The sequence below is a fragment of the Erigeron canadensis genome, chromosome 2 (assembly GCF_010389155.1).
Source record: "Erigeron canadensis isolate Cc75 chromosome 2, C_canadensis_v1, whole genome shotgun sequence".
NCBI lineage: Eukaryota > Viridiplantae > Streptophyta > Magnoliopsida > Asterales > Asteraceae > Erigeron > Erigeron canadensis.
The window spans coordinates 46,371,825-46,398,925 of NC_057762.1; the positions used below are offsets into that span (position 1 = coordinate 46,371,825).

Here is a 27,101-nt window from a genome sequence, read left to right on the forward strand (position 1 = left end):
AGAAGGCACGTGACAAGGGGAGAGTGAAAGCATCAAATGGCACATGGCGTCCGTATCAAGAAGGTAGAAACAAAGCCGATATTATTTTTAATATTTTTTAGTGAAAAAAATACAATAATAAAAAACATTTTACCACAAAACAAGTTTCTCTTACGTCTCATCAACAAAATTTAATTGCATTCGTACCCACCCACTACCCATTCTGACACAGATTCACTCTCCTTTACACTTTTACTTCTTTTCAACCACACGAGCAGACCAGACCAAACCAAATCAAACGGACATCTATCTTCTACATTTTCTTTTTCTCTTTTATTTTTACTATTATTATTATTATAAACCAAACTCACTTACACAACAAAAAATGAAAGTGTGGTTAAATTAGTTGTGGATTATATATGACAATGGTGGGTGGAACATCAAATGATTCATCTTCATCTTCAAATATGTCACCTGTTTCATCTCCTTCTTCTTCCATTGTTATTGTCGATTTGTATGGAAAACGTCGCCAGTTTGCAAAGGTTCAAGTCCTTGAGCGAGAGATTAGCTTGCTTCAGGTACCCCCACCCTCACTCTTATTCTTATTGTATTTTTTTTATTTTATTTTACAATTAGGGTGCAACATCATAAATTTCTAGAAGCAGCCTTTTTTATGTAGTTGTTATTTGCTGTGAATAGGATGAGATTAAATCACTTGCAGAGCTTGAACTTGCATCAAGATGTTGCAAAGAGTATGGGATATATCTTCATTCTTTTCATCAAATTATTACTTCCACTTATATTACATTCAAACTCTGTGGTGTATGTATGTATGTATGTATTCTGTTGACCAAATGCCACCTACTGCATACAGGCTTAATGACTATGTAGAAGCTACGCCAGATCCGCTCATAGCATTGTATGTTTTCTGAAATCCTTTATCTCTTTTCAATTTACCCGTGGCAGCTCCGACCCATTTAATCGTAAATGAGTGTTTCGGGTTATGTTATATCTCTTCTATATCAAATGGGTAAAAAAAGATTTTATTGTTGTTGAAAAGAGAACGGGCCTGATTTGAGTAAAAGATATTATGGGTAAAAATGATATTATGCCACCACATGTATTTTTAACCAAGAATTGCTAACACCCTAATATGGGTAATATCCATGTAGACCTTTCGACAAAAATGCATTTAACTTGCACCAAACTTAAACCTTGGTTACCCAAGCCGCCAAATCTGCTGCCGCAATTTCTCAGGTTTTTATACATCAGTATTTCCATGCCTCTGAAGTACTGAATATGTTTTATTTGTCTGTCTTGGAGCAGAAATAAGACTCATGGTAGATCCAGAAACTTCTGGAAGAACGTTCGGTAGACTTCTATTATATCTTCTTCAAAAGTGCCTGATTTCATTTATGTGCTACTACCCTATTTATCCTAAATCGTTTGTTTATCCAGGAGAAAGACTGGGTCGATCATGTGGTGGTGTTGCTGTTGTGGTTGTTGCAAGAAAACAGTGTGTTGCTCATGCTGTCCTCGGGTGAATGACTGTTGGTCGTGTGGCCAACTCAAACCCTGTACCACGGATTGTTGCAAGTGTCCTGAGATTTCATGCCACTGCAACTGCAGCTGTAATCCATCGTGTCCTAAATGCTCAGTGTGTTGCTGTTGTAAACCATGCTTGTGCCTATAAATGTATGATATAAACATTCTCATTGGCAATAAGATATTTAAGATTGTTATTAGCAGCAATCAGCATTCTATTGATTTTCATCCATTGTGTTATAAACGAAAGATCTAATAATTTTTTGAACATAAAGCAATCTCACAATCTCTGGTACAAGTTAAAAAAGTGCACAAGACATTACAAGAGAATAACAAAATCAACAAACACTCTCTTGATCCATGTTTCCTCAGTAACAACATTCCTTCCTAGTGCCAATCTCTAGTGACCATATTTTTGGAATTCCCACTCGCTGTTATCTGGAGAAACAAAAGGAGCAAATATTTAACACTATGTTGCAAAGATTTTAACATACAGGGAACATTATGGTTGTAAAGCAGTTGTGTACCTAGAGGGCAAACTTGACGGGTTTTCAGCCAACGGCTAATGCAGTGGAAGTGGAATGCATGGTTGCAGACACCTGTAAGAGCATAATAATCCATATTAATACAAGGACATAGAGAAGGATACTATGATAGCACATGCAAAAATATGCAACTGTAGTTTGACACATATCAAAGGAAATACACAATAACAAGGTTCAAAACTAGCAACTTGAAGTCTTGGGCTCGACGGTACCAGGATTGGAATTTTTATATATAAACTTTTGAAACTATAAGTAATGCAAAATTAGAAATATACTAGAAACTTATAACTTAAACATAACTGTTTAGAAACATTAACATAATACATCAAAGTTCAAATTTAATTATTCATAAACATGAATACAATACTACAAAAGTTAAAAGTTTAAAAATTATCAGATAGATTAACATATTAACAGAAAAAACTAGTGACAAACACAAACAATAACTTGGTAATAAAACAAGAATTAGAAGATACAGTGATAAACTTACTAAAAGTTTATTTTTTAAAAAAAATAAAATTAAATGACCATCTATAACTCGAGTCAGATGAGTTTCACCTGCGTTAACCCGAGATTTTACCCTGTTGACCTAGAATGTAGTCCAAGACAGGCCGACTCGCCCCACTTGGCCGCCAAGACCAAGTTGAGTCCTCGACCGAGTTTTACTACCATGCACAATGTTAGCACCAACTAACCCATATAGCAGGATAAAAGGCATAACCAAAAAAATACTGTCGCGTAAGCATATAAAGCATATATGCAACAAGAGTGCAAAGAGGCGGTGGGAAAAAAGTGAGTGAACGGCATATAACGCAGCTACATATCGTTCTTAAATCCTAAAATATACAAAACATATTCCACTCATCCATGGTTGTGTTCGCTCACAATTTAGAGAAACAGATACTCCATGGTAGTTCATACTCCATAATGAAAAGTTATATGTCCACAATCGGTGCTTTCAAGATATAACTAGAATAGAATGTTGTGGCTGTTTCATAAGCAGTCTACCTAGGGTGGCATGCATATCTTTAATCAAATGAACTTCCTACAACCTTCAGGAAAAATTTACAAGATAACTAATATATAGAAAACCACAAATTAAGTTACTAGGATAGTCCTCACAATACCCTTGCATAAGTCTTAATACTTATACAAGCAGTATCACATTCTAATCTATCAATCCTATTTTGTCATTTAAATAACCCTAGCATCTGGGCCAAATGAAAAACAAACCACTCTTACAAACATTTGATAATCAAGAGTTTCAGTTAGTCTATTACAGAAGTAAATAACTTTCTTATATCTTGTAATATGTAAAAACATGTTCCTTTTCATCCGTGGTTGCACAGGATTTCTATTTAAGAAATCAAGAGAAACAAAAACTTGATGACCTGTATTTTATCCCATTAATGACCCGTTATTCTCAACTTTAACACATCAACTTAGTTACTTAAACAGCACATATGAGCAAGTGGTTCTCCTTGATCAGAATGTCACACCCATACCAATAAACAAAACATAAGCATCTAACATCAAATACAGATGGTACATAGAATATGTAATGCCGTAATAACATCAGTAATTCTAAAATTAAAGGGTGCAAACAGTTGAGTGGTTGGCATGCATATGTTCGGTCAAATCAACTGCCCGTGCCTTTCAGCCCCGCCAAAAATATAACAACTATAAACCAAAAATAAAAACATATGTACATTTACTAGGAGTATCCTATTGCAAAAATCCACTAATATAGTAAACAAGTCATCTGCGTTTTAAATGCGCAGCAATGCATAACAACATCATTCCCTATATGTGCAAATTAAGAACCAGATACATTTAACAATAAAGAGCTTGAGTACGTCAGTTACTCCATCTCTGGTTTCCCAGGCTTACAAAACTAACATTTAGTCATCAAAGACTTAATACTAAACCAATTTGTAATCGTGTCTGATCATCCAAAACATATACTGATATACATAGAATGATTTAAATATGTCTACTAGCTTCCCATCTTGCTAATCGGCTACAAATTTCATATTAGTTTTTTTTTTAAAACTCCAGCTAGACAATTTAATGGTGTCAAACCAGATTAGTGAAAAACAAAGTAATAATAATTCATCAACTTGCCATACTGATGATCTCACTAATAAACCACACATACAGAATATACATAAAATTATATGATTGTAGCACAACTAAAGCGCGGCATACCATACATAACATTTACTTTATTTGTATTTGCTTAAAATAAACAAGAATAATAAAACAAGGGTTTACATACCCCAAGCAACGGTGCATTCTTCGCTGGTAGCGCTAGCCTGATTCGCTTGACACTCGATGCCTAAATTAAAATCAAACAACACATTATATTATACGGAGGAGCATTATAATACATACTCGTATTATTATTGTTAATTATTATATTATATAACCAAAAAATATAAAAGACTGAAACTAATTATTAATATACAAAGAGAGGAAAACTAACATAGATCCATAATATGATTTCTACAGATGGCGCAATTGTCAACAACGATATCTGCAGCACAAATTAAAATTAATTAAAAAAAAAAAAGGTGATAAAAACAAATCCCTAAATACATATAGGGTTAGGAATGCGGTGACGACTGACCCCAAGCCCAAAGAGAAACAGCATTCCATTTTTTTATCTCAAAACGTCGTGGCTTCTTTGAAGAAGGTCCTGCTGCTGCGTCACCGGCTGGAACCATCGTTACCTCCGTACTCATCTTTTCTCCCTCCCAACTTTTACTCTCAAAAGTCTCCTCTGAAAAACAATAACTTTGTGATCGATTTGGGGACTTCTTATTTTTGGGGTTTCAGCCGTTTCGCTACTTTATTTATTTATTTATAATATTATATATTTGGTCCCTTAAGTATTCCTTCATCGATAAGACTTGCCATTGGGTCATAGTCCAAATATTTTAACATCCCAAGGTGGGCTTGTCTCATGGGATGTTGAAATACCATATATTCATATGTTTGGGCCTTCTTAAGCCGTTTGACCGTTTCGGCGTTATGATTCTCACAAATCAATAAATTATACACCTTGTCTAAAAACAACTCACCCGCTTATTAACTAATCATAACTTTTACTTTTATCAAATTAGAAATTGATAATGTCATTATTAATTTAAGGGAAATAGTAAATGGCTGTATTTAACGTGCATTAAACAACTTGTACTTTTCATGTTAAAAGTCCACCCCCTGATTTTCATGGTAAATGTACAAATAATTCATGCACCTTAAACACTAGCAAACCCTTTAATTTAATTATAAATTAAAAATCCTAATAACCATTATCCAAATATATTAGTATATTATGTTTATATTAATGTTTGTAGAAAAAATCTCACTCATTCACACGTTTTTTTATTCCATCAATAATCTACACTTTTTACCCTCACTAAATACTTACTTTATTTTTATTTACGTTCTTTAAATCTTTCAGGATTATTTTTTGACTATTTTTCTTTTGAGTTAATAAGACTTTTTAGCTTGCATATACTTAAACTTTGATAATAATCTAATCTTTATAACAATGTAAACTCGTGTATTTGATACGGGTCTAAAATCTAATAGTCTTATACAACATAAACGCAAAAATTAACAGGTTTAAATATGTTGATGCTCCATGATTTATCCTTTTTCATGTTGGTTACGTAATTACGATGGACAACTGATAATGCTTCGATATATTATCCACTTTAAATTTAAATTACATTATGTATAACTCTAACATAAATTCATATTAATTTGTACATATTAATATCTTTTTAGCATACACACCAATAGCTATCAACGAGCAATTAGCTCAATAGTATAAGTTATTCACGCAAGTCTCTCAATCATTCAAGACTCAGATTCGAGTCTTATAAAAAAGGCATGGTTTTATCTCAATTATTAATCGGAGGTTTTCTCCAGCGTGGTATTAAAGATGAAAAGGTTGTCTAACAAAAATTCAATTAAAACAACATAATTGATACATACCTTTAGAAAAAACATAGTCACACATATAAATAGAGATCACTATACTCTTATTGGTTTGTTGATCATGTAAGGTGGGTCCAAAATCAAATTTGAAAATACGGGTTCACAAAAATTAGAAAGAAAAGGATGACGTGGTGGAACCAGGGGCTGATGTACTTAGGGCCCACGATAATACAGGCTAAGCGGTCCCCATGTGAGAAGAAAGGAAATGCGTTATAAATTAACCAACCAAAACTTCACATCCTATAAATCATCCATCCATTTGCAGATAAATAACCGGCCACATCTGATCAGATCATTAATTCCTTAAAAACTACCCGGCCGGCCACTGGAGAATTTCATCAGAAACGTATGGCTTCATCAATCCTTAATAAAACAGTCAATGATATCGATCACAGCGATCGTGTCATTGAGATGGATGATGAAATATACCACCAGCACAACAAGAGAAGTATATGGCGGCGGCCTTTACGTATGAAGAAGAAGAAGAGGAAGGTGCAAACAGTGAGACTGGGGGGGAAAAGGAGGCATCAGTTGCTAGTAGTAGTGAAGATATATAGACGAATACGGACCAATTGGATGAGAGTAAAAAAGGCATGCACCTTGAAGAAGCTAAAAGAGTATTACTATTCGGTTTTAAAAGATATAATCGCAGCCGGTGGGACTTTTGAAACCTTTCAACAAAGGCTCATGTTAGAGTCCTCTTTTGCTGTTCCTGTTATGGGTCTTCAATTCAACACCTTCCACTAATTTTAATTACTCGTATCATCTTCCTTAATTTCATGTACGTATTCCTTAAATCAAATCAAATTATTATACATATGATATATATGGATTTACGTACTATTTGTCATCTTCTTATATACATTTAATTAATTAACTGTTTCTTCCTATCATCATCATCGTGTATTAAATTAGTTTCAAAACAGCAAACGCTCGATCGATCGATTCAACTAATTTATAGACATTAGCTAGGTACGCCGCCGATGTATAGGTCTGGCTAGTCGAGTTGGTGTAGTATTACGTCATAATTTGTTATTTAGAGTTATAGTTTTGGGTGTTAGATGATTTAAATATTAATTATATTAGGTAGCTAGGCTGTGTGTTTCATATTCCGACATGTATTACGTACGTAGTTATAATCTAGAGTTTCTCGTTATCTTTTTCAGTAGTGGAATGATCTAACCTTGTTTTTATATAATTAAAACAGAATTTGTATGCCGTGTTTCAAGGGTTTGATAGATGTGTCTTGTGATAGCAATACTTAATTTGTTTTAATTTACACATTCATTGAATAATATCTAATAAAAGTATTATTATTATATATATATATATATATGTATGGACAGATTCGCTTTTAATTATATATCACTATGATGATTTGGATCCTACTCAAAAGGTTCTACAAAAGGATGAATACTGCATATATATACATATATTATATTTTCAATTAATTGGTGCAAGCAAGTGTTTTTTTGTCGAGGCTATTGTAAGTCTATAATATATTTTTGTTAAACATGATCAAAGTCAGGCATCCAGCTGATTTCTGTGATAGGATGTGTCAAAATTTATACAGTAGGGAAATTATAATCTGGGCGTTGGCCGGCTCTCGTTATCTTTTTTAATATATGGGATTTTAGTTTTCTCTTTTTTTAAAAAAATAAAAGAATTTTGTATGTTGTCTTTTTTTGTAAGGTTTTTATATCTGTCGTGATGGTGATGATAATATTTTGCTGTACCTTAATTAGGGAATCATCAAAAGGAATAACAGAGCCAACTCACATAAAAAATGATTGTCATGTGCCATATGTCGGGCGAAGTCGTTAGCAAATATACATACAAGACGTACATACATGGGACACCCCATCAAAACAGCTTTAATTCGTCTACTTGATCGATCGATATGATCACCGTTTGTTCTAGTTTAAAGACAGATCGAATAAAAATCCAATATATTGATCAATAATATCAATCTTATATTAATTAAGTTGGTTTTGTAAGTCATGTATTTAATTTAGAAGTTAAAGGGTTGTTTTTGTAAATTAATTCATTAATACGTTACTTTTGAAACATTAATTGTAATCAATAAAGACATAGCAATTAAGTCCCTTTATGAGGTTTGACTTGGGTATACCCAGGTTCAAGTCTGAGAGGGTAGGGTTTATCCCTATTAATTGTCGTGTCTTCAGGTAGATTAGTAGGGGGTTTTCCCCCATCAGGTATTTGAAATATACATTTTTTACTTCGAGTGAGCTCTCTAGTGCGGAACCGGCTAAAACAACGTATGCTACACCCCCCACTATCGAATCGCGACACGAAGTTTCTAACGAAATTCACCTTTAAAAAAAAAAAGGAGATAGGTAGAAATGTAGAATAATAATGAGTCATGTAAGTTTTAATCTTTTGTGTTATTTGTGCTTATAGAAACATGATGATATTATATGATTCAAAGAACTACATTATACGAGTATACAGTGTAAATAATTTTCTATTTCCTATATATGCTAAATAAATAAGTAGATAATGTAAATAAGGTGGTATATGCTCATAGCTAATAACTACTATAATACAACAACAACAATAACGACATTTGATTAAATTCGGGTATAAGTAGCTAAGGTATGAAGAGGTAAAATGTAGACACTCTTATTCTTATCTAAAGATGGTATCAAGAATCGAATCTTAATTTTTTTTTTTTTATTCAACGGTCAAAATCCTTCAACTTACTTATAAAGTTGTTTTCAACGTTAGAGGATCTTTACTACCTATTCCCGAAATACCTCCGACTTAACACTAACCCTTGAAATTTCTCGTTGACAAAAAGAAGCTAAGCCGGAGAGAATAGCTTTCGATTTCAGAATGAGATCTTTGGATCTCAGATTTAAAGAAACTTTCTAGAGAGAAACATACGTTAGAAAGTTTATTAAAATAAAAAATTCATTATGTTTGAATAAGCTACATTAGATGAGTTCGGCACTTCGGCCAATAAGGTCACATATAATTAAGTTTACGAATATGACTTTAAATTAAAAGCGACATGACTCATTATATTTAATTATTTATAACTTCATTATGGGTAATGATTAATTTTAAAAATCAGAGGGCAAGATTAGGAAAGATAATTAGTGGATAGCACATGTCTTTTTCTTAAGATTTTTAGACAAATTTTAAAAAGATTTATCATTTTCCCTTCATTTATATATATATATTAGTTATATGAAATTTTTGTGTATAATGTTTAAACATATCTCCCATGAAATATGATAGAGTTATGAACTTATGATCATATCTAAAATGTCAAATCAACATTAACACATATTTAAATTCAAACATAAGGTATATACGAGTAATTATTTAGGAGTATTATTTATATAAGTAAAAAAAGTAGGGTCATATCATTTCATATATGTCATGCTTATTTTTAATTTAATAAAAAAAAATACGATAATTTTGGGAATCTATAATGACAAGATTACATAAGTTGAAGTTTGACTTTATTTGCCAAAAAAATTCGTTTTGAGCTGAAATGAACAAGATGACATTAGAAAAAGACAAAAATTAGGCTAATGGTTTAGAGCTTCAAAAGATACCCGCTTGATAGTACGGAAATGAGCAAGATGACGTATTTTGGGCCGATGGGAGATTAGGAATATCGTATTGTTAATATGGGGAGATGTTGTAGTCTTTGGCGTGATCTAAAAGACGAACATATATGGTTGAGCTGGCAGGGTGCTTGGTTTATGTATGAATACAACGATTGTTAGAGATTTTTTTTTTGTTGATGATAATAATTCAATTTTTAGAGAACTACTCTTTAGTCTTTGTTGTGTACGAGAGAAATGTACTCGCACGTTGCGACAATGATGCAGGTGATGGCGGGGTGGTGATGTATTGACGGTGGCGACGGTGATGGGGTGATTTACTTGACGGTCTCCACCCTAAGCCGTACGGGCTCCACCCTCATATTTAAAAATTCGTCGAAAGTATATCGAATGACCTCTCTAATGAAAGAGCATGAAATTTTAAAAACACCCATATAATTTTTATAATTTAACGATGTACGGTTTTTTATATAAAATATTTTGATTGAATTAGAGGTATAAAATGATTTATGTAGGAAAGAAAAAAATGCGCGGTTCATATCTCAGAAGAGAGAAAAACTATTATATATAATTAGTGAACTTCCAAATTTAATTTAGTCCATCCGATTAACAAATTAATAAATCACAACCGCATAAATCCATCCTTTTTAGGTGGATTATATCTTTTAGTTAGTTACTATATAACAACATGTGCTCATAAATTGATCTTTATCTTTTATTGTGTATATGTAAAACAAAACAATATAACATACTTAACCAACACACGTTTTCATATCCTGGTAACTGATAATTGAATTATTTTGGACTTTTGAATTTCATATGCACAATTTCCCTCTAATTTTTTCATAAACATTCAACTATATAAACCACATTTTCATAAATACCACATTTATTTGCATAATTCTACTCAATATTCATAAGCTTTATCAAAATATCCACTTTGAAAATAAAAAAACAATGGCTCCAAACAATAAATCAAATGCTACCTTGTCATCTAACTATTTCAAAAACGCTGGTGGTATCTTAGATATAAACTGAGATCACTATTGCCATAATCATTGTTACAATCTCAATTACCCGATTCGAATGGAAATATAGATGCGAAATAGATAGAATCGTGGCTTACCCAAAGAAGGAAAATAATATATTAATTTCTATCAGGTTGTGGAACAAGTCTAGATGCACAGTCGATTGCTGTTGGTTTTTATATATATAAGGTGAAAATTATATGGATTTTTGATATGAAGGTGTTTCTCTTGAAAAAAAAAGTATTAACAGATGATGATTTTAGGTTAATCGATCGGTTTCCTTAATTGGGTTTGTTCACAGGTTACGCGTTAGCACGTTATCGAGTCACACGTCATGGGTTTGTTCGTTGGTTACATACTTACATTACTAGGTCATGGGCACGGGTCAGAAAAATGGGTTATCAAGACAGTGTTGGTCTCAATTTGATTCGGTAGTATTTGACCAATTTATATGCCAGTAAATTAGAAACGTGCATGGTGGTTTGGATGAATTTCATATACATCAGATTTGATAGTGGGCTACTAGAAAATAAGAGCTAATGGTTTAGAATTTACTTGCTTTGTTTTGCAATAAATAGGATTAGTTTTCGTTTTATTTCATTGTATCCTTTCCATTATTAAATACGGAGACTTTCATATTCTTTCATGTGATTCGCATATCTACATAAATTAGTGTATTTGTGTGTAGAGGGCTTGTGAAACCAACAAATGATCTGGGTAGAAATTGAGTTTGAAACGTTTTATCAGTCTAAGCAGTTATGGAGTTTGTCAACTAATTAATGGAGATTTAAGTTCATAAACTTTTTACAAGAAGTAAACTTCTATCTTGCACTTTACTTTAACACTATAACGACCCATTTTGTGAATCTACATGGAAAAAAAAATATTTTATCAATTATATCATCTTCTAACTAATATAGTAATATTATTCGCTTCATCAAAAAGTATAGTATATATATATATATTCATTGTTAGCGGTTAGTTTACTTTTTATTAAGTGCTGTCCATACTCGTCATACGGTGAATTAGTTTTTTTTTTTTAATTGGCAAATTTAGATCATTGACTGTGGAGTATTATCATACCACGAGGGTACCACCTGATCAAATATTTACTAGGCAATTAATGTCAATAAACTAATTCAGGAGAAAACTCAATAAATATGAGAAGACCCCTTGGGTTTCGAACCCATGACCTTATGATTATTAGGCTTTATACCACCATCAAGATGCCACTAGGCTATTAAGCCATCAACATGGGGTGAATTAAGCTAATAATAACAAAGGCAGATAAGGAAGTTCAAATACAAACCAACTCACAACTTAAAGGTGTATATCAAAAGAAATTTCTTATGACTAACGTATACGTAAATTGTCTACTCACAACTTAAAGGTTTATATTAAAGGGATAAACTTTTGACTATACGTAAATTATCTCTAAGTTTGTTTCGGGTTCAATAAAAACAACAAATAGAAACCGCATAAAACCCCGTACAATAGATGCAGTCACAATTATATATGTATCAAACGGAACTTAAAGATAAAAATTGTGATTTAATAGTAAAAAATAGATTTTGGTTGGGTTTTTAATAGGAGTATAAAAATTGTTTTTACTTGGGTTGGATAGATAGAGAAAAAAAGTAGTTATTTAATAAATATTATTGTTGGGTTGAGTTGTGAATGAGAATGACCTAAACAAAACAACTAACACCCCGTATTCATCCCAAAACTGTCGACGATGGTGTATGAAAGAAATTGAAATTTAGACAGGTGTCCCTATTTAAGTTAAAGACCAGAGATGGCTCTCATGTTCTATATCTAAAAAACAAAAGGCATCAAACCTTATAAAGTGTAAAGATCGGACCTTTAACCAATATCTCCACATAGGCACATATAATGGATTAAACCACTTTTTGGTTTCTATTATAATTATTGTAAGAAAAAACTTCCAACAAAAATCTTTCAAAAATCACTTATGTAAATCACTTAGGAGTGTGCCGTTAAAAAAAATCACCAAGGAGTGTGATTTTAGGTCATTTTTATTTTACCAAGGTATATTTTGGCAATAAAGAAACATAAGTAAATAACGAAGTTTGTGTTTCAATTATTAAGAGTTTATCGTTTTTTCTTGATTTGATTACTCTCTTCAGTGAATGTAAATGTTTATATTATTATCTCTGCACCCAATTTGTTAAGTTCCCGTTCGTTACGTCACATGGGTATCTTGCTTCTAAAGCTACAAAAAACAAATTATTAGTGTGTTAAACTCAAATTGATAAGAGAAACTTAGAAGTGGTTTGCTTTGCCTGTGAGCAGTGAACTCAAATTGAATAAAAACACAGTTATAAAAATATTCAGAATAAAATGGAACGGGCTTAACAGTTGTTAAGATCCTAAATCAGTTGCAGGAATTCATAAACTTTTTAAATTTACACAGCCAACTGAACTAAAGAAAAGGGAAAGGCAAAAGATAAAACCAAAATTCTGATGCATGATCTTCACTTATCGTCGTCGACTTGACTTGTTATTTGACAACTTCTTGTTCTTCCCGTGAAACTTTTCGACCTCTTCCTCTCCATCACCCCCTCTTTTTCTTTTATGGCCTCCCGTTTCCTTCATTTTCTACAAAAGTCATAGATAAAGACAAACTTAATAAACACCTTAAAAAGCTACGCACTCTGAAAATCAAAAACAGCTCAATTTTTTACCATGACTGATAAGCGTTTGGCTTCTGAGACTCGTTCCAAGAATAGCAAAACTTCCTCTTCTTGGGCTGGAAATTCTGGCAACTTTTTTCCTGAACCAATCAATGATGAAAGTCGTCAAAGTTTAGACATACCAGCCATAACTTCCATGCAAATAGGCTTTAGTAGTGGGTAAAAGTTGTGAAGTCAACAAGTTGGGTCAAAAAAGGTCAAGGTCAGAAGCAGGCATCTTTTATGGCCCATAACTTACATCAATGATAACATTTTTGGAAAAGTGATCCAAGTATTATGCATTAAAATAGACACAGAGTGATATTTGAACAAAATTTTCAAGCCATTCTCTTTAATTTTACCACTTAAAGATGCAACAAAACCCAAATAAATCGGGTTGAAAATATCATATATACTAGCAGTCTTACCGATAAGTTTCTCAATCTGGATATACCACTCCAGCTCGTATTGATTCACCAATGATATAGCAACCCCGGATCTCCCCGCACGAGCAGTTCTTCCTACTCGGTGGATATAATCCTGAAATCCCATATAACAATTCAGCAAACAATCCAAGTGTCAACAGCATTCTACAAAAGATCATAGTGCCATATTTACCTTTGAGTTCGTGGGGATATCATAGTTAATGACCACATCAACTGACGGAATATCAAGGCCTCTGCTAGCAACATCGGTACATATAAGAATATTACATTCTCCGGACTTAAATCTAGTCAAGGCACCCAGTCTTTTATCCTGAATTGACGATGTTTACAGATTAGAAAAAAAAAATGAGAGCAGAAAGTAACACTTTTAAAAAGTCAAAACCGTACCTGGGACATCTGTCCAGATATAGGAATAGCCCGGTACCCAAGATTCCGAAGCATCAAAGCTAAAAGACGGGTGGCTTCACACGTGCGCGTGAAAACCATTGACGTACTTCCAGACTTTTCATTCATGATATACACAAGATAGCAGTCCTGTGGACATAAAGTTTTTATATTTAGAAACACGGTAAAGATACAACTGTATTCTAGTATCTGGTCACAAACCTTATGCTTAGCCGGTACAAAACGAAATTGCTGCTTCAAGGTGTCAACTGTAGAATATTTGGACGCTGATTCAATCTGACAAAATATTAAGAATAAATTAACACAAAAAATACTCAGAAGTTGGAACAACTGAACATTTTGTATTAGTATTCTTTTTCTTTACCTTGACAGGATTTCTTAAGCATGCTCTCTGCAGCTTTTGCACCTGCAATGTTCAGACATATCAGCAATATAAACTTCTCTTGCTCCTGATGGACATAGACTGACAGAAGAACTCTACCAACAAGGGTAATTTTCGTTTAAGATAATCATAGTTGTCAAAGGCGAAAGCGAACTCAAAGCGCAATGACCCGAAATGGGGCCTAGACAAGAGGCGCACGGGCCGGAAAGAAAAAAAGCGCAGAAGGGTATATACAATTTTAGTGTCTCTAACAAATAATAATGAAATAAATTTCAACTAAAGAGGGTATATAAAATAGCAGAAGAGTCTTAATAATATAAAAATAGAAGAAACCTTACCTTTAATTGAATGAAGTATAGTTGATGAATGATGATAATGATATACACCCATTGAATTTTAGAACAAAGAATTTATTGTGATATCCCCATAATATACGTGAATTTTTTCTCTAGAACGAAGGGTTTATTTATATTGAAAATTGTAAACTGCGTTTCATACAATTAGTGGGCCTTGGGTCAAGGATATCAGGCCTTAAGGATGGGACTCCCCTTCTTTTTGCACCTAGGTGCAAGGGAAGCACACCTTTGACAGCTATGAAGATGATGTCTCAAAACCTAACCATGTGGACGAGGTTTTAAAACACACGGTACATGGTTCATACCTTTTTAGTCATGGTAGCAGAAAACAAGTATGTTCGCCGTTCACGAGGAATGGCATTAAGAATATCATCAAGTGATTTCTCAAAATCCTCATTTAACAACCGATCAGCCTCGTCTAGGACCTGTTATGGCAAGTGATGTATGATTAAGTTTGTTTATAACATAAAGTCAACAACATAATCAAAGAGAAATCAAAGTTCTTCAAGATACACTAAGGTGTAGCATGGGCACAAGCCACAGGCATAAACTCTGGCAACATGTATGTGAAGCGCATGAAAGAAAGCGGATACAAAAATGAGTGCGTGTATAAGTAATTATTTTGTTGATCATTAAATAGAGACAACTCAAAAAGTTGTATACGTCAAAATAGAGTGGGTCATTTCAACCTGACAAATATTGCTTAAAATTTTAATTCTAAAAAATTAGTTATTGTCAAGTGAGTACATAAGTTAAATTCTTTAAATCATTAAATAGAATCAAATCAAAAAGTTGTATACGTCAAAATTGAGTGGGTGATTTCAACCTGACAAAAAAAAGTGCTAATAATTTTAGTTATCTAAAAAATAGTTATTGTCAAATGAGTACAAAAGTTAGATTAACGTGATAATGATAGAATCGGTTAAAGAAATAAATATTCACGCGGTTAATAAATTAAGTTACAAATTTATAATTCAACTTATTTTGTAGCTATTTGACTTTTTAAAATTCTATTCAATTTTCCAATTGACCCGTTAAAAATAAGACCTAAAACATACAAACCTAAGCTTAATATGTGTATCCTATGTAGAAGCAACAGTCATTAAAGGCTTGAAATGGCATATGAGTTCCTACTGCCTTTTCCCTAAACATATCATTCTTATACTTATTTATATTACACACAAGAACTTATAAGCTAATTAAAATGTCATGTTGGCAGGAAAAATTCGAACTTACAACTAACAAGTATCTGTGTTGTTAGTCATATGTTCCTACCGATAACTGGAGTGGTCTTAAGCTTATAACTAAAGAATACCTGTTGGTCCTGATATGTTGTGTTTTAGTTCTTTTTTGTTTATGTATTGCTTTTAAGTCAACATCAAAGCGTGGGCTGCTACATCTTCTATCATACAAAATATATTCAAATTTTAGTAGAGCCTGTTTTTGGTGAGCTAAACAATTTCATCAATCAAACTTTTTACTTTCTACTATCTAACCTTCTAGGTGTGGCAATATGGGTGGATTGGGCAGCTAGGTTAACCTATCTAAACATGTAAAGTTTTTAATCTCCATGTGCATAAACAGGGTTATTTGAGTGCAAGGGTTAACGAGATTTTTTGCACTATGAGTGCAAACTACAAATAGATCTGGTTCGGTAAGTTGGATGACCTGTGAACAATTTTTGTACATATAAATTCTATATTTTTATTTGAAGTATCAAATAAGATCAAAAACTTTTTTTCAAAATAAATTCTAATTCATCTTAATAAAGTGATTATGTAGTCTTAAAACAATTGATATACCAACTTCAATTTTAGCTGACTTTTAGAACTTTACAAGTTTAATATATTTGTGGTAAAATTTGATAGTATGCCTTGGTAAATGTGTTTGGGGAAGAATGTGTTTAGGGTAACCAAAGCACTACACCTAGATTAGTGCCTTAAATATAACTCGCATGAACAAGAAAAAAACCATGGTTTAAGCAGGCAAGTCTCTGAGCCTAGGCATGCTTTTAACAACCAAGACAAAATAATATACCATCCTCAAGCAACACAGAACTTAAGCTAACCATGAAACCTGTTGGGTTTATGGAGACTTGATAGGCCAGCCTAGTTTAGAAGGCTGCTAAGGCAGCGGGCCTTACAGCTTAAGACACAACAGGCCCCTTAATTAATTTAGGCCTGGTTGCTAGGTAACTTGGAGATTAAGTCACTAACCCTGATCTGTCTATTATAAATATATTGTTATGTACTTGTAATTCCTCATCACGAGAGTGAGAGGCAAAAAGCTTTAATAAAACATTCTAGTTGCAGCCCGTGGATTAGTTCACACAGTTTAGTGTGAGATACCACGTTAAATCTCTCGTGTCCTTCATTCTTGTTATTTTTCTGGTTCCTATTGTGTGTGTGTGTGCAGTTTTATTCCTAACAGAAACCAATTTACCAAGACAAAACATATATACAGTATGTCAAGTTCTTACCAAGTACTTAATAGAACGAAGAGAAAATCCTTTGGTATTGGACAAATGATCCACAAGACGTCCAGGAGTTGCAACCTGAACCAATAGAAATATATATAAGACGTACCAAGCGAACAATACACGTAGGGTCTAGTGAACAAAAGTTTGGATACTTATATAGTCATTCGACAAGGCTAACCAGTATGTGGGAAAATAAATCTGGACGAAAACTAAATATGGATCAATAGCAAATAAAGCTTACAATGATATGTGGTCGTTTGCCTAGCAGAATACTCTGCTGTACCATATCTACCCCTCCAACAAGCTACAAAAATGACAAATAAAACATATCAGCTACTCTTATTGCCGACAGGGACAATTCCGAGACCTCAAACAAACTAAATTGACCCTTTTTGGTCACAAAATGTAAATTTGAAAACATGACTTTTACTAATGCATACGAGTAATGGCTCACCACAGCAGACTTCACACGAATGCGAGAACCTAAAGCCTCAAACTGCTCAGATATCTGAATAGCAAGTTCCCTACAAAAATGAAAAACATTACATTTAAAACCGCATAAAAAAGAATAATTAACTAGATATATACAAATGAAAAAGTGCATACCTAGTTGGAGACAGAACTAAAGCAAAGAAGGCAGGAGCAGCTCGATCTTGAAGTTGAGCTTCCCATAATGACTGAAGTATTGGCAGAGCAAATGCACCGGTTTTCCCAGAACCAGTCTGTGCTAACCCAATCAAATCCTTACCTATACATACATATATATTCATTATACGCAACAATTATAGATACAGATATGCAAGATAAACAATAAATATATACTTATAAGAAAGGAAACCTTGGAGGGCATGAGGAATAGCATCAGCTTGGATTTTGGAAGGATTTTTCCAGCCTAAACTATCACAGGCTTCAACTAATTCTTCAATTACTCCCAATTCTTTAAATGATTTCACTTCTCCTCCTCCTCTCTCTTCTTCCATTTTTTCTTCTCTTTTCAATCTGATGAATGAATTTCCATAAATAATATAAGTTCTTAATCCAAATAAATATACGAATTTAGGGCTAAAGAGGAATAGCTGACCGTAACAGAGTAAGGTTTTGAAAAGATTAAATTAGGGCAAAATCTATGAGAACTAGAAAAAAATAAAAAAGGCTGAAGGAAGGCTGTGAGGGTAAAAAAGCAACAGTTTATTTATAAATAAATACTTGAAACCTAAAACGTAAGCTCGAAGGGACGTCTGAGTGTGTTTGTGAGGGTGCGCGCCTTATATGTTGGATCAAACGAAATATGGCCAAAAAAACTATTGGATTCGGCCCAAACACATATCCCTAAACCATTTATCTTGCCCGGTTCGGTCAATACCTACCTATGCAGCGATGTTTAAAACTCTATGTTAATAACTTGAGTTAATTATAAAAATCGTCCCTGTCGTGTACAGGCACTTACAACTTTCGTCCCTAGCTTTTAAAAATTACAGTTTTGGTCCAAAAAAGTTTGCTCCATGAACACTTTTAGTCCAGATGATTAACGGACGTTTAAAAACCCATCATGTGACTTGCACGTGATGGGTATAATAGTCTTGTTTCTTATCATAGGACCAAAAGCGTAATTAACTCTGAATCTTTAAGGACCAAAAATGTAATTAATTATAAACCTTTTATCATCCTTATCATCTCGATCTTGTTTTCCAAATTTTGAAACCAAAGAATCTGATCCAAAATTTATATTTATATCTACAACAATAAACAACAGATCAACAATACTTTTTCCAAATCTTCATTACATTCATCATCAATCTAACCCTTTCAAATCAAATACTCAAACTTGATCTAAATTTCAAAAACCTAACAAGTTGAATGTCAAAATATAAATAAAACTTAATAACAATAAATTAACAAATCAAAGATGCTTTATTCTGACAAGATGCATTTTTGGTACTTCACGTGATATACAGATTAACTAATACGAGTAGAAGTCAATTGAGTCATATTTCCTTGTTTTCGTTCTTTCATAGACCATATACACAAAATAAATAATATCCAAAAAAAATTATCCCCTGGAATCTCAAAATATATATCTATTTGGTAAAACAAATGAAAATTATGTAGAAACACCTAGTTCAAGATCTACCCGACATGGTGACCATCTCTGACATATATATATATCGTATATATATATATATATATAGAGGAGGGATTATTTGAGAACTCCTAAAAAAAAAAACTCAAGAACTCCTCTACACCCTTGGATAAAAGAAAATTGATGGACAAGATTAAAAATAAAAAAACTCCTCTCAACACTAGAGGACTATTTTCGTCAACTCTTTTTTTTTTCTCTCTCTTACTTTAATATAATTATATCTAATTCACTAAAAAACTTTTATCTCACAAACCGTAAATTGTTAGACGAAAAGAAAAGCATGGGTAGTCTTAGTTATTCATCCTCTTTCATTAGAGATGCGATTCGATATACTTTTGACGACTTTTTAAATTTCGTTTTTTTTTCCATCACGTTCATCTTACACATGTGTAAGTTGTACTTACCCATGGGCAAGTTGTACTTACCCCTAATACATCTCGCTCTAGGGTTTAGGGTTTTGAAGGTCGAGGGTTAGCCGTAATCCTCGGGCTTCAAACCCTAAACCCTAGAATGTGAACCCTCATCCTTTTTAGGTTTTTAGGGTTTAGCATTTAGGTTTAAATTTTTCAGGGTTTTTAGAATGTAGCGTCCCCCTCGGATTAGCAATTAAGCTTTAGGGTTTAGGGTTTGAAGGTCGAGGGTTAGCCAAACCCTAAACCCTAGAGTGGGAACCTTCATCCGTTTTAGTTTTTAGGGTTTAACATTTAAGGTTTAGATTTTCCAAGGTTTTTAGAAAGTAGCTTCCCCCTTGGATTAGAAATTAAGCTTTAGGGTTTAGCATTTAGGGTTTTACAATGCGTCCTCATCTTTTTTGAACTTTATAAGTAACTTACCCATGTGTAGGTTATACTTACCCATGGGGAGGTTGTACTTACGCATGGGCATGTTATACAACTCACTACTTCTAGGTCTTTCCTACACATGTGTAGGTTGTACTTACACATGTGTAGGATGAACGTGATGGAAAAAAAAACGAAATTTAAAAATTCGTCAAAAGTATATCGAATCGCATCTCTAATGAAATAGGACGAAATTTCAAGACTACCCATACTTTTTTTTCCGTCTAACGATGTACGATTTGTGAGATAAAAATGTTTTAATGATTTAAATATTTTTTGATTTAATAAGAGGAGAGAAAAAGAGAGTGCTGGACAACTTTTTTTTAATAATGACAAACATGCCCTTCCTGATCTTGATGAATGGAGGGCTGAGATTTGGTTCTCGCGTTCTTTTTTTTTAGTGGTTCTCAAAATAACTCACCCCTATATATATATGTATATATATATAGTGTGTGTGTGAGAGAGAGAGAGAGATCGGAAGGTATGGTTGCCCCACCTTTAATTCCAACGGCCACCCTTCACTGAGTTACGCTTGCCACCATTTATCTATCGCCATCGTGCAAGTCACTAGATCTGATGTTGGAGCGAATTCATTTGACCAAATCCTCGCTAGATCTGAGTTACGTCGTGCATCCGACTTATTATTATTCTTATATTTTTCATCATCCCTTGTTTTGTATTAGGATTTTTCATCCACCCATCTTTTTCTTCTAATGGCATCAAGGTAATATAAATACCCGTATATACAAATATATGGTGGAGTTTGTATTTCTGCTATGCATAAAATTATTTGTCTGTATATTTACATATATATATATATATAAATTTTCTTTCTGTTTTGGAAAAATAGATTCCTGCAACGGTTCCCAACAATCTTCTTTTGATGATAAAAAAGAAAAAAGATAAAGAACTGGATATATATATATATATAAGTGTTAATGAGATTGAAGAAATCTCATAAGATTTGGATTTGATGGTGATGAAAATCTGTTTGTATTAGTTAATGATGATGATTATATACATAAACGTATGTATTAAGAATTAAATCAAATTTTAGGTTTTTACACTTTTGGTCCATGAACAATTGAATAGACGAATATATCCATCACGTGCAAGTCACATGATGGGTTTTTAAACGTCCGTTAGTCATTTGGACTAAAAGTGTTGATGGAGCAAACATTTTTGGACCAAAATTGTAATTTTTAAAAGTTAGGGACGAAAACGGCAAGTAGAGGTCCACGACAAGGACAATTTCTGTAATTAACTCTAATAACTTTTATGCTACCCGAGACAACAATATAAAAATGTGTAAGATGCTGTGAAAACAAAAATTTACTGTTTGGTGCCCATAGTCAATTTGGATGTTGTGAAAACAAAAAATTATTGTTTGGAATTTTAGATTTCAGCTAATTATTTTAATGTTATTCACTTATTTGTAAAAAAAACTCAGCAAGTGAAACCCAAATTATCAGTAATTCGACATACAAAATGAAGTCCATAACAATATTAATCACAGTAAAGGCTTGTTAAATTGAGGACATCCAAAAATTAGAACGAGGGCATGCCTACCTAAAAAACTACCGTAAAACCTTATATATAAAGACACTAACATAGGAGGCATTATTCGCCCAGGTTCGTAGACTACAGTCTAAGGGATTCTTATGGTGAGCTCTATGACGGTTTAGCTTTTGCTTCTACTTTTTAGCATCAAATTTAATTCGCCACTCTTAAAACTGATTTGAAATTGATACACCTGTATTAATAATACATTTTCATTTTATTTTTTTTGAACTACATTCTATTCTACTGCTACTACTAAATTACACCTATGCATGGAAACCAGGACTCTTGCAAAACCCCCAATTAATCCACTCCACAAATGTGGGAAGTGAAACTCAAACCCAAGTGGATCCTCCCAAGGTCAAAGACCTTACTAATGGGCCACCAACCCCATTGGCAATACATTTTCATTTTTTATCACTTCTTTTTAATCAACTTATTATTTAAGCATATATTAATCTATAAAAAAAAATGGTAAAATGACTTGTACTGCAGACTTTATCTAAGCTTAGGTACTGCCACTTTAAAAAAAGTTACAAATTAAATCTTTGAACTTGATAAACATACATAGGCCCCCCCTGAATTTTACATAACCTCCCTCTAAATTTTACATATCCCCTCATGCTTTAGGTACTGCATGTTTTACCTAACATAGATACTGCATGTTTTACCTAACATTTCAAAAAAAAAAAAAATAATAAAAAAAATAGTGGCTACCAAAGGTTGTGGACTAACTTCTCATTTTCACTCCTATTCAATCCATTTTAGAAAATCAAAGAAATCCGAAACGAACAAGAACATGCATAGCCGCATAGGATGTTTTAAAAGCTAAAAACCAGACCAGTGAAGTCATAAGGAAACCTTTTAGTGTGTAAGTACTTTAATTTGAACAAACTTCTGAAGCTCGATCGTTTGGGAAGGCCGGGTATGCATTCATCTCCGTTTTTCATTTTTCATACTCCGTCTTTTTTTACACAGTCATCTTTCATTCATCTTCCATCTTTTATATATCTTTAATAAGAAATGCATCTCTCGTCATCTTCCATCTTATATTTAATTTTTAAAATTTAAATTTCATAGTTTTATTAAATAGTACTGTAATAAAATAAATACAAAACAAAGATTGAAAGGGACAGGTTTGACTTCTAAGTGATTGAAAAATGAAAAGGAATTGAAATGGGTATCAAACTATCAACCTAACCCGATTTTCCAACTTGGTACCATATGGTAGTATGGTACCTAGTGACAGATCTAACATCAGAAATCACACGTGCCTGATAACAAATTGAACATAAAAGAAACGTGGAAGGGGATGAGTCGGATTGGATGATCCAATTTGGATCTACATAAACAAATCCATATATATAAGAAAACAACTTGGAAGCCTTTAGCTTTGAGAATATTTATTATTCTCTATCGATTATATTTCTGATACTCTAATGCGGCCTGTTGAGAAATTAGTAGTTTGGGCTAAAAGGGCAAACTATTAAAATTACTTTATATGATATTGAGCTTAAGATGGGTCCATAACAATTATATTATCATATAGTCTTTGAACTTTTTGACCATGCAATGTGTGTCCATGGACATAGATAAATACCACATAGAACTATACATCCGCCCTTCATGGTACCGTATCCATTTTCCGTGTGTACTTTCAAGCATACAACATCTTACATAAGTGCAAAGATAACATTAAAGTGTTGGTGGTTTTTGTAGGAACAAGGGTTTCAATCAGGAAATAAAACTTATATCAATTTATTTCATGAAGTTTTCTAATTACTTTTTCAATATATTTTATTTATTACTCCATAAATTTAACTACCAAATTTGATTACGTAAAGTTTCGTAAGACATGCCCATTAATTCAGGTTCGCAATAAAGTTGTCCATTAAAGTTTATGGGCTAGTGAGTAGATCTTTCTTATGCCCAAATTTCCAATATATATATATATATATAGAGAGAGAGAGAGAGATATAGCAATCATCAATATTCGATATCTCCTTCTTCATCCTAGGCTCCCAGACTAGTGAATGTTTAATAAGATATATCTAAATCTGTTTTGGTATATTATGAAAGCCGACGTTCGGTTAATTTGTTTGTTCTGTTTAGTAGAGTATTTTATCTTAATCCTATCTTAATCTTAATCTTAATATATACTATAAGACAGTTGAACTACTGACTAATTAACTAATTACATCCTTCGATTTCATCAAATTTACTTTTGATGATGTCATCATTTAGATAAACTACAAATTAAAAACTCATAATAATCATTATCCAAATATATTATTATATTAATATTTATATTAATTTGTAGAAAAAGTCTCATTAATTTACACTTTTTTGTTTTTCATCAATAATTTATACTTTTTAGCCCTGAATACTTAATTTATATTTTTTTTTTAGTCATAGAGAATTTTTTAAAATTTACAATCATTTAATTAAATAAAAATATTTTAACATATGAAATATTTTCTACAAAAAATTATTTGAAAACCTAATGACTTATTAACAAATATTAGAAGAGTCCTAATTGTTATCAAAGAATATAAAAACAATCCTAATTGTTATTATATTATCATAGAACAAGTGATTGAAAATAAACATATGCGTGTTATGAACGCGCATCATGATTAAATACATATACTTGAATGTGAAGTTCGGGATCACAAACATGTTTATATTTTAATTCTTAATTATTTTTCCTAATAATATCACATTATGAGTACATCTGTTTCAAAATATATTATAATGGAAAAATTATTATATATAGCATATGCCTTGTGGAATGACTACGACAAATAATTACATCAATATGTCTAGGCTAATAATGAAAGTGAGGAACCTATGATCATTGTACTACAACTTGCAAAATATAACACTTAAAACCGTGTTTTTTTAAAATTATAAGTTTTTATAACTTAAATGTATAAAAGTATAATATTGTTAATATCGTAAATCCCGTGTCCAGTGTTGGACACGGGTCTAAAATCTAGTATAATATTAAACAAAACTTGATTTTGATTAATCGAATCCTTTGATTGATTAATTGAGCAAAAATCCTTTATTAATATGAATATAAGTTGGATAACTACAATTCTCCATTTTGTTAGTTAACAATAATTAAAGGAAGTGATATTAGTATAATATAATTTGATTAATTTACCACTAACGATGTATTAACTCTTTATACAATATATTATAATACGTTAATCAAATTATGTGGTAAAATTATCACTTCCCAGTAAACATGGTAACATAAATAAGATAATCATGATGTTATTAAGAAGATTTTTTGAAATTATATGAATAAAATAGTACTTGTAAGTAAATAGGAGTTATAGAAGAGTTTTTCTTACAAACTTTAATGTGTTAATGAAAAAATAAATAAAATATAGTTACGTTTTTTTAAATAGTTTCATGCTTTGATTCAAAGCTAGAAGTTGCCTAATTAAAGTACGATATTTTGTAGAAGAAACAGGACACACGTATGTACAATTGTACATGCATAATTTCAAATGAAGGGGTCTAAACATGAAAAGATAATCAACAATATATGGTTGGTGGAAAAACCTTAGAAGCCAACACCGGCCATTATTATTCAACCAATTATACGTAATAAAAAAATGGAGACCCGAACGATGCTTACATTTTAATATTTTATAATAATAAAAATTCAAGGCCCCCACAAAATCTCAGCAAGGCCCACCTGGGGCCCCTGTTATATATCAGCACATATATAGCACCACCATATACGTAGCATATATAGGCACCACTATGTCGTGAGAATGCATATATGATGCAATTGTATGGATCGTATCCGTACGCAGCTATCATAGAATAAAAACTGGACTTTTATTATTTCCTATCTCATTATTTTCGGATGACAAAAGTGGACGGTGTATAGCCGTGAAAGTTGGAATTTTTTTACAAGCAGTATTTTAATTAATTGGTGTGAAATTAAGTACGAGCTAGCTAGTAATCAATTTAGAGTACTTAATTAATTAATTGGTGTGAAATTAAGTATTTTGAAGTCAAACAATAGAAATACGTACCGTAAACCCGCAAGAAGACGTAAACTCGTTTGAACACGACATTGTTACTACCCAATATATATAATACGAGTATTGTTTTAGAAAACCATGTTGAGATGCTTTTTGAACTTTTCTCGCGATGGCCACCTCCTTTTGTTCAAGTACTATTAGATAGATTTCTTAAATTGGTTGGAACTTTTTCCTTCAAGAATTTCACTTGATTTCAAAACACATTCTAACGTAGCGTGATGGAGATCTTTAAATTACGAATAACTAGTTCTTTGGAAAGTGGTTAATTTTGTGTGGAACGACGTATTAGTTGATTAGTTGTTCGAACCCTAGCAGTGACATCCAAACGGGTGGTATGTTAGAAGTTGGAACCCGAAAGCACCACACGGCCCACACGCGTTTGAAGAGGTAAATGCCCAAAAGCATGAAAAATTTCATATGTATATCTATAATACTCTTACTACATTCTAGCTTGTTGAAAAAAAAAAAGAAAAAATAATACAAAATAATCATTTTACCCTTAATAAATTACATTAAATACATCATCAGTCCATTATCTTGTAGAATATCCACACTATGCTATTGTTCAGATGTATGCTAAGGATTACCTACATACACCAACAACACATGATGTATTACGTTTGTATGAAGTACACGAAGAGAGACATCACATGCCCGATATGTTGGTAGTCTAGATTGTAAACATCTGGCTTGAAAAATGTATCCAAACGAGTTGGGGGGTCAATATAAAAGGGGTGATCATGAATACTCTACAATTATGATGGAAGCAGCAACATCTCAAGATTTGTGGATATGGCACACATTCCTTGGTCCTTCAAGCCCATTAAACGATCAACCATCCGTAACAATCTCTCTTGTTCCTCCTCGAGCGTATAGGCACGACGCCTAAATGCCCATTCACTATGAATGGCCATACGTACAAGCGTGGGTACTGTCTAGTCGATGACATCTACGTAGCGTACAAATATCCAACCAATCTGAAAAAGAAAATGTTCAAGAAAGCACAATAGTCGGCTCAAAAAGATGTTGA

At 32.6% G+C, this 27,101-nt stretch overlaps 3 protein-coding genes across 4 annotated transcripts; 1 reads left to right on the forward strand and 2 right to left on the reverse strand.

Annotated features, from left to right (window-relative positions):
- Positions 1-167: 167 nt before the first annotated feature.
- LOC122588766 (guanine nucleotide-binding protein subunit gamma 3) lies at positions 168-1,727 on the forward strand. Its single transcript, XM_043760959.1, has 5 exons — positions 168-557; positions 679-731; positions 854-898; positions 1,306-1,350; positions 1,438-1,727. Exons 1-5 carry the CDS (start codon positions 399-401, stop codon positions 1,670-1,672), a joined length of 537 nt encoding a protein of 178 aa, XP_043616894.1. The 5' UTR covers positions 168-398; the 3' UTR covers positions 1,673-1,727.
- Positions 1,728-1,737: 10 nt separating this feature from the next.
- LOC122588767 (RING-box protein 1a-like) lies at positions 1,738-4,907 on the reverse strand. Its single transcript, XM_043760960.1, has 5 exons — positions 4,699-4,907; positions 4,555-4,605; positions 4,348-4,407; positions 2,052-2,123; positions 1,738-1,962 (listed from the first exon to the last, which is right to left on the reverse strand). Exons 1-5 carry the CDS (start codon positions 4,811-4,813, stop codon positions 1,925-1,927), a joined length of 336 nt encoding a protein of 111 aa, XP_043616895.1. The 5' UTR covers positions 4,814-4,907; the 3' UTR covers positions 1,738-1,924.
- An 8,136-nt stretch (positions 4,908-13,043) lies between these two features.
- LOC122586958 (DEAD-box ATP-dependent RNA helicase 10) lies at positions 13,044-18,652 on the reverse strand. 2 transcript variants are annotated; one of them, XM_043759002.1, is made up of 14 exons: positions 18,547-18,652; positions 18,304-18,464; positions 18,072-18,213; positions 17,920-17,989; positions 17,707-17,769; positions 17,466-17,540; positions 15,292-15,411; positions 14,613-14,654; positions 14,450-14,524; positions 14,231-14,377; positions 14,016-14,153; positions 13,826-13,937; positions 13,410-13,498; positions 13,044-13,323 (listed from the first exon to the last, which is right to left on the reverse strand). In XM_043759002.1, exons 2-14 carry the CDS (start codon positions 18,443-18,445, stop codon positions 13,204-13,206), a joined length of 1,335 nt encoding a protein of 444 aa, XP_043614937.1. In that variant the 5' UTR covers positions 18,446-18,464; positions 18,547-18,652; the 3' UTR covers positions 13,044-13,203. The 2 variants fall into 2 exon arrangements, with proteins under 2 accessions (XP_043614937.1, XP_043614938.1); XM_043759003.1 differs by having other exon boundaries at positions 18,304-18,625.
- Positions 18,653-27,101: the final 8,449 nt, after the last annotated feature.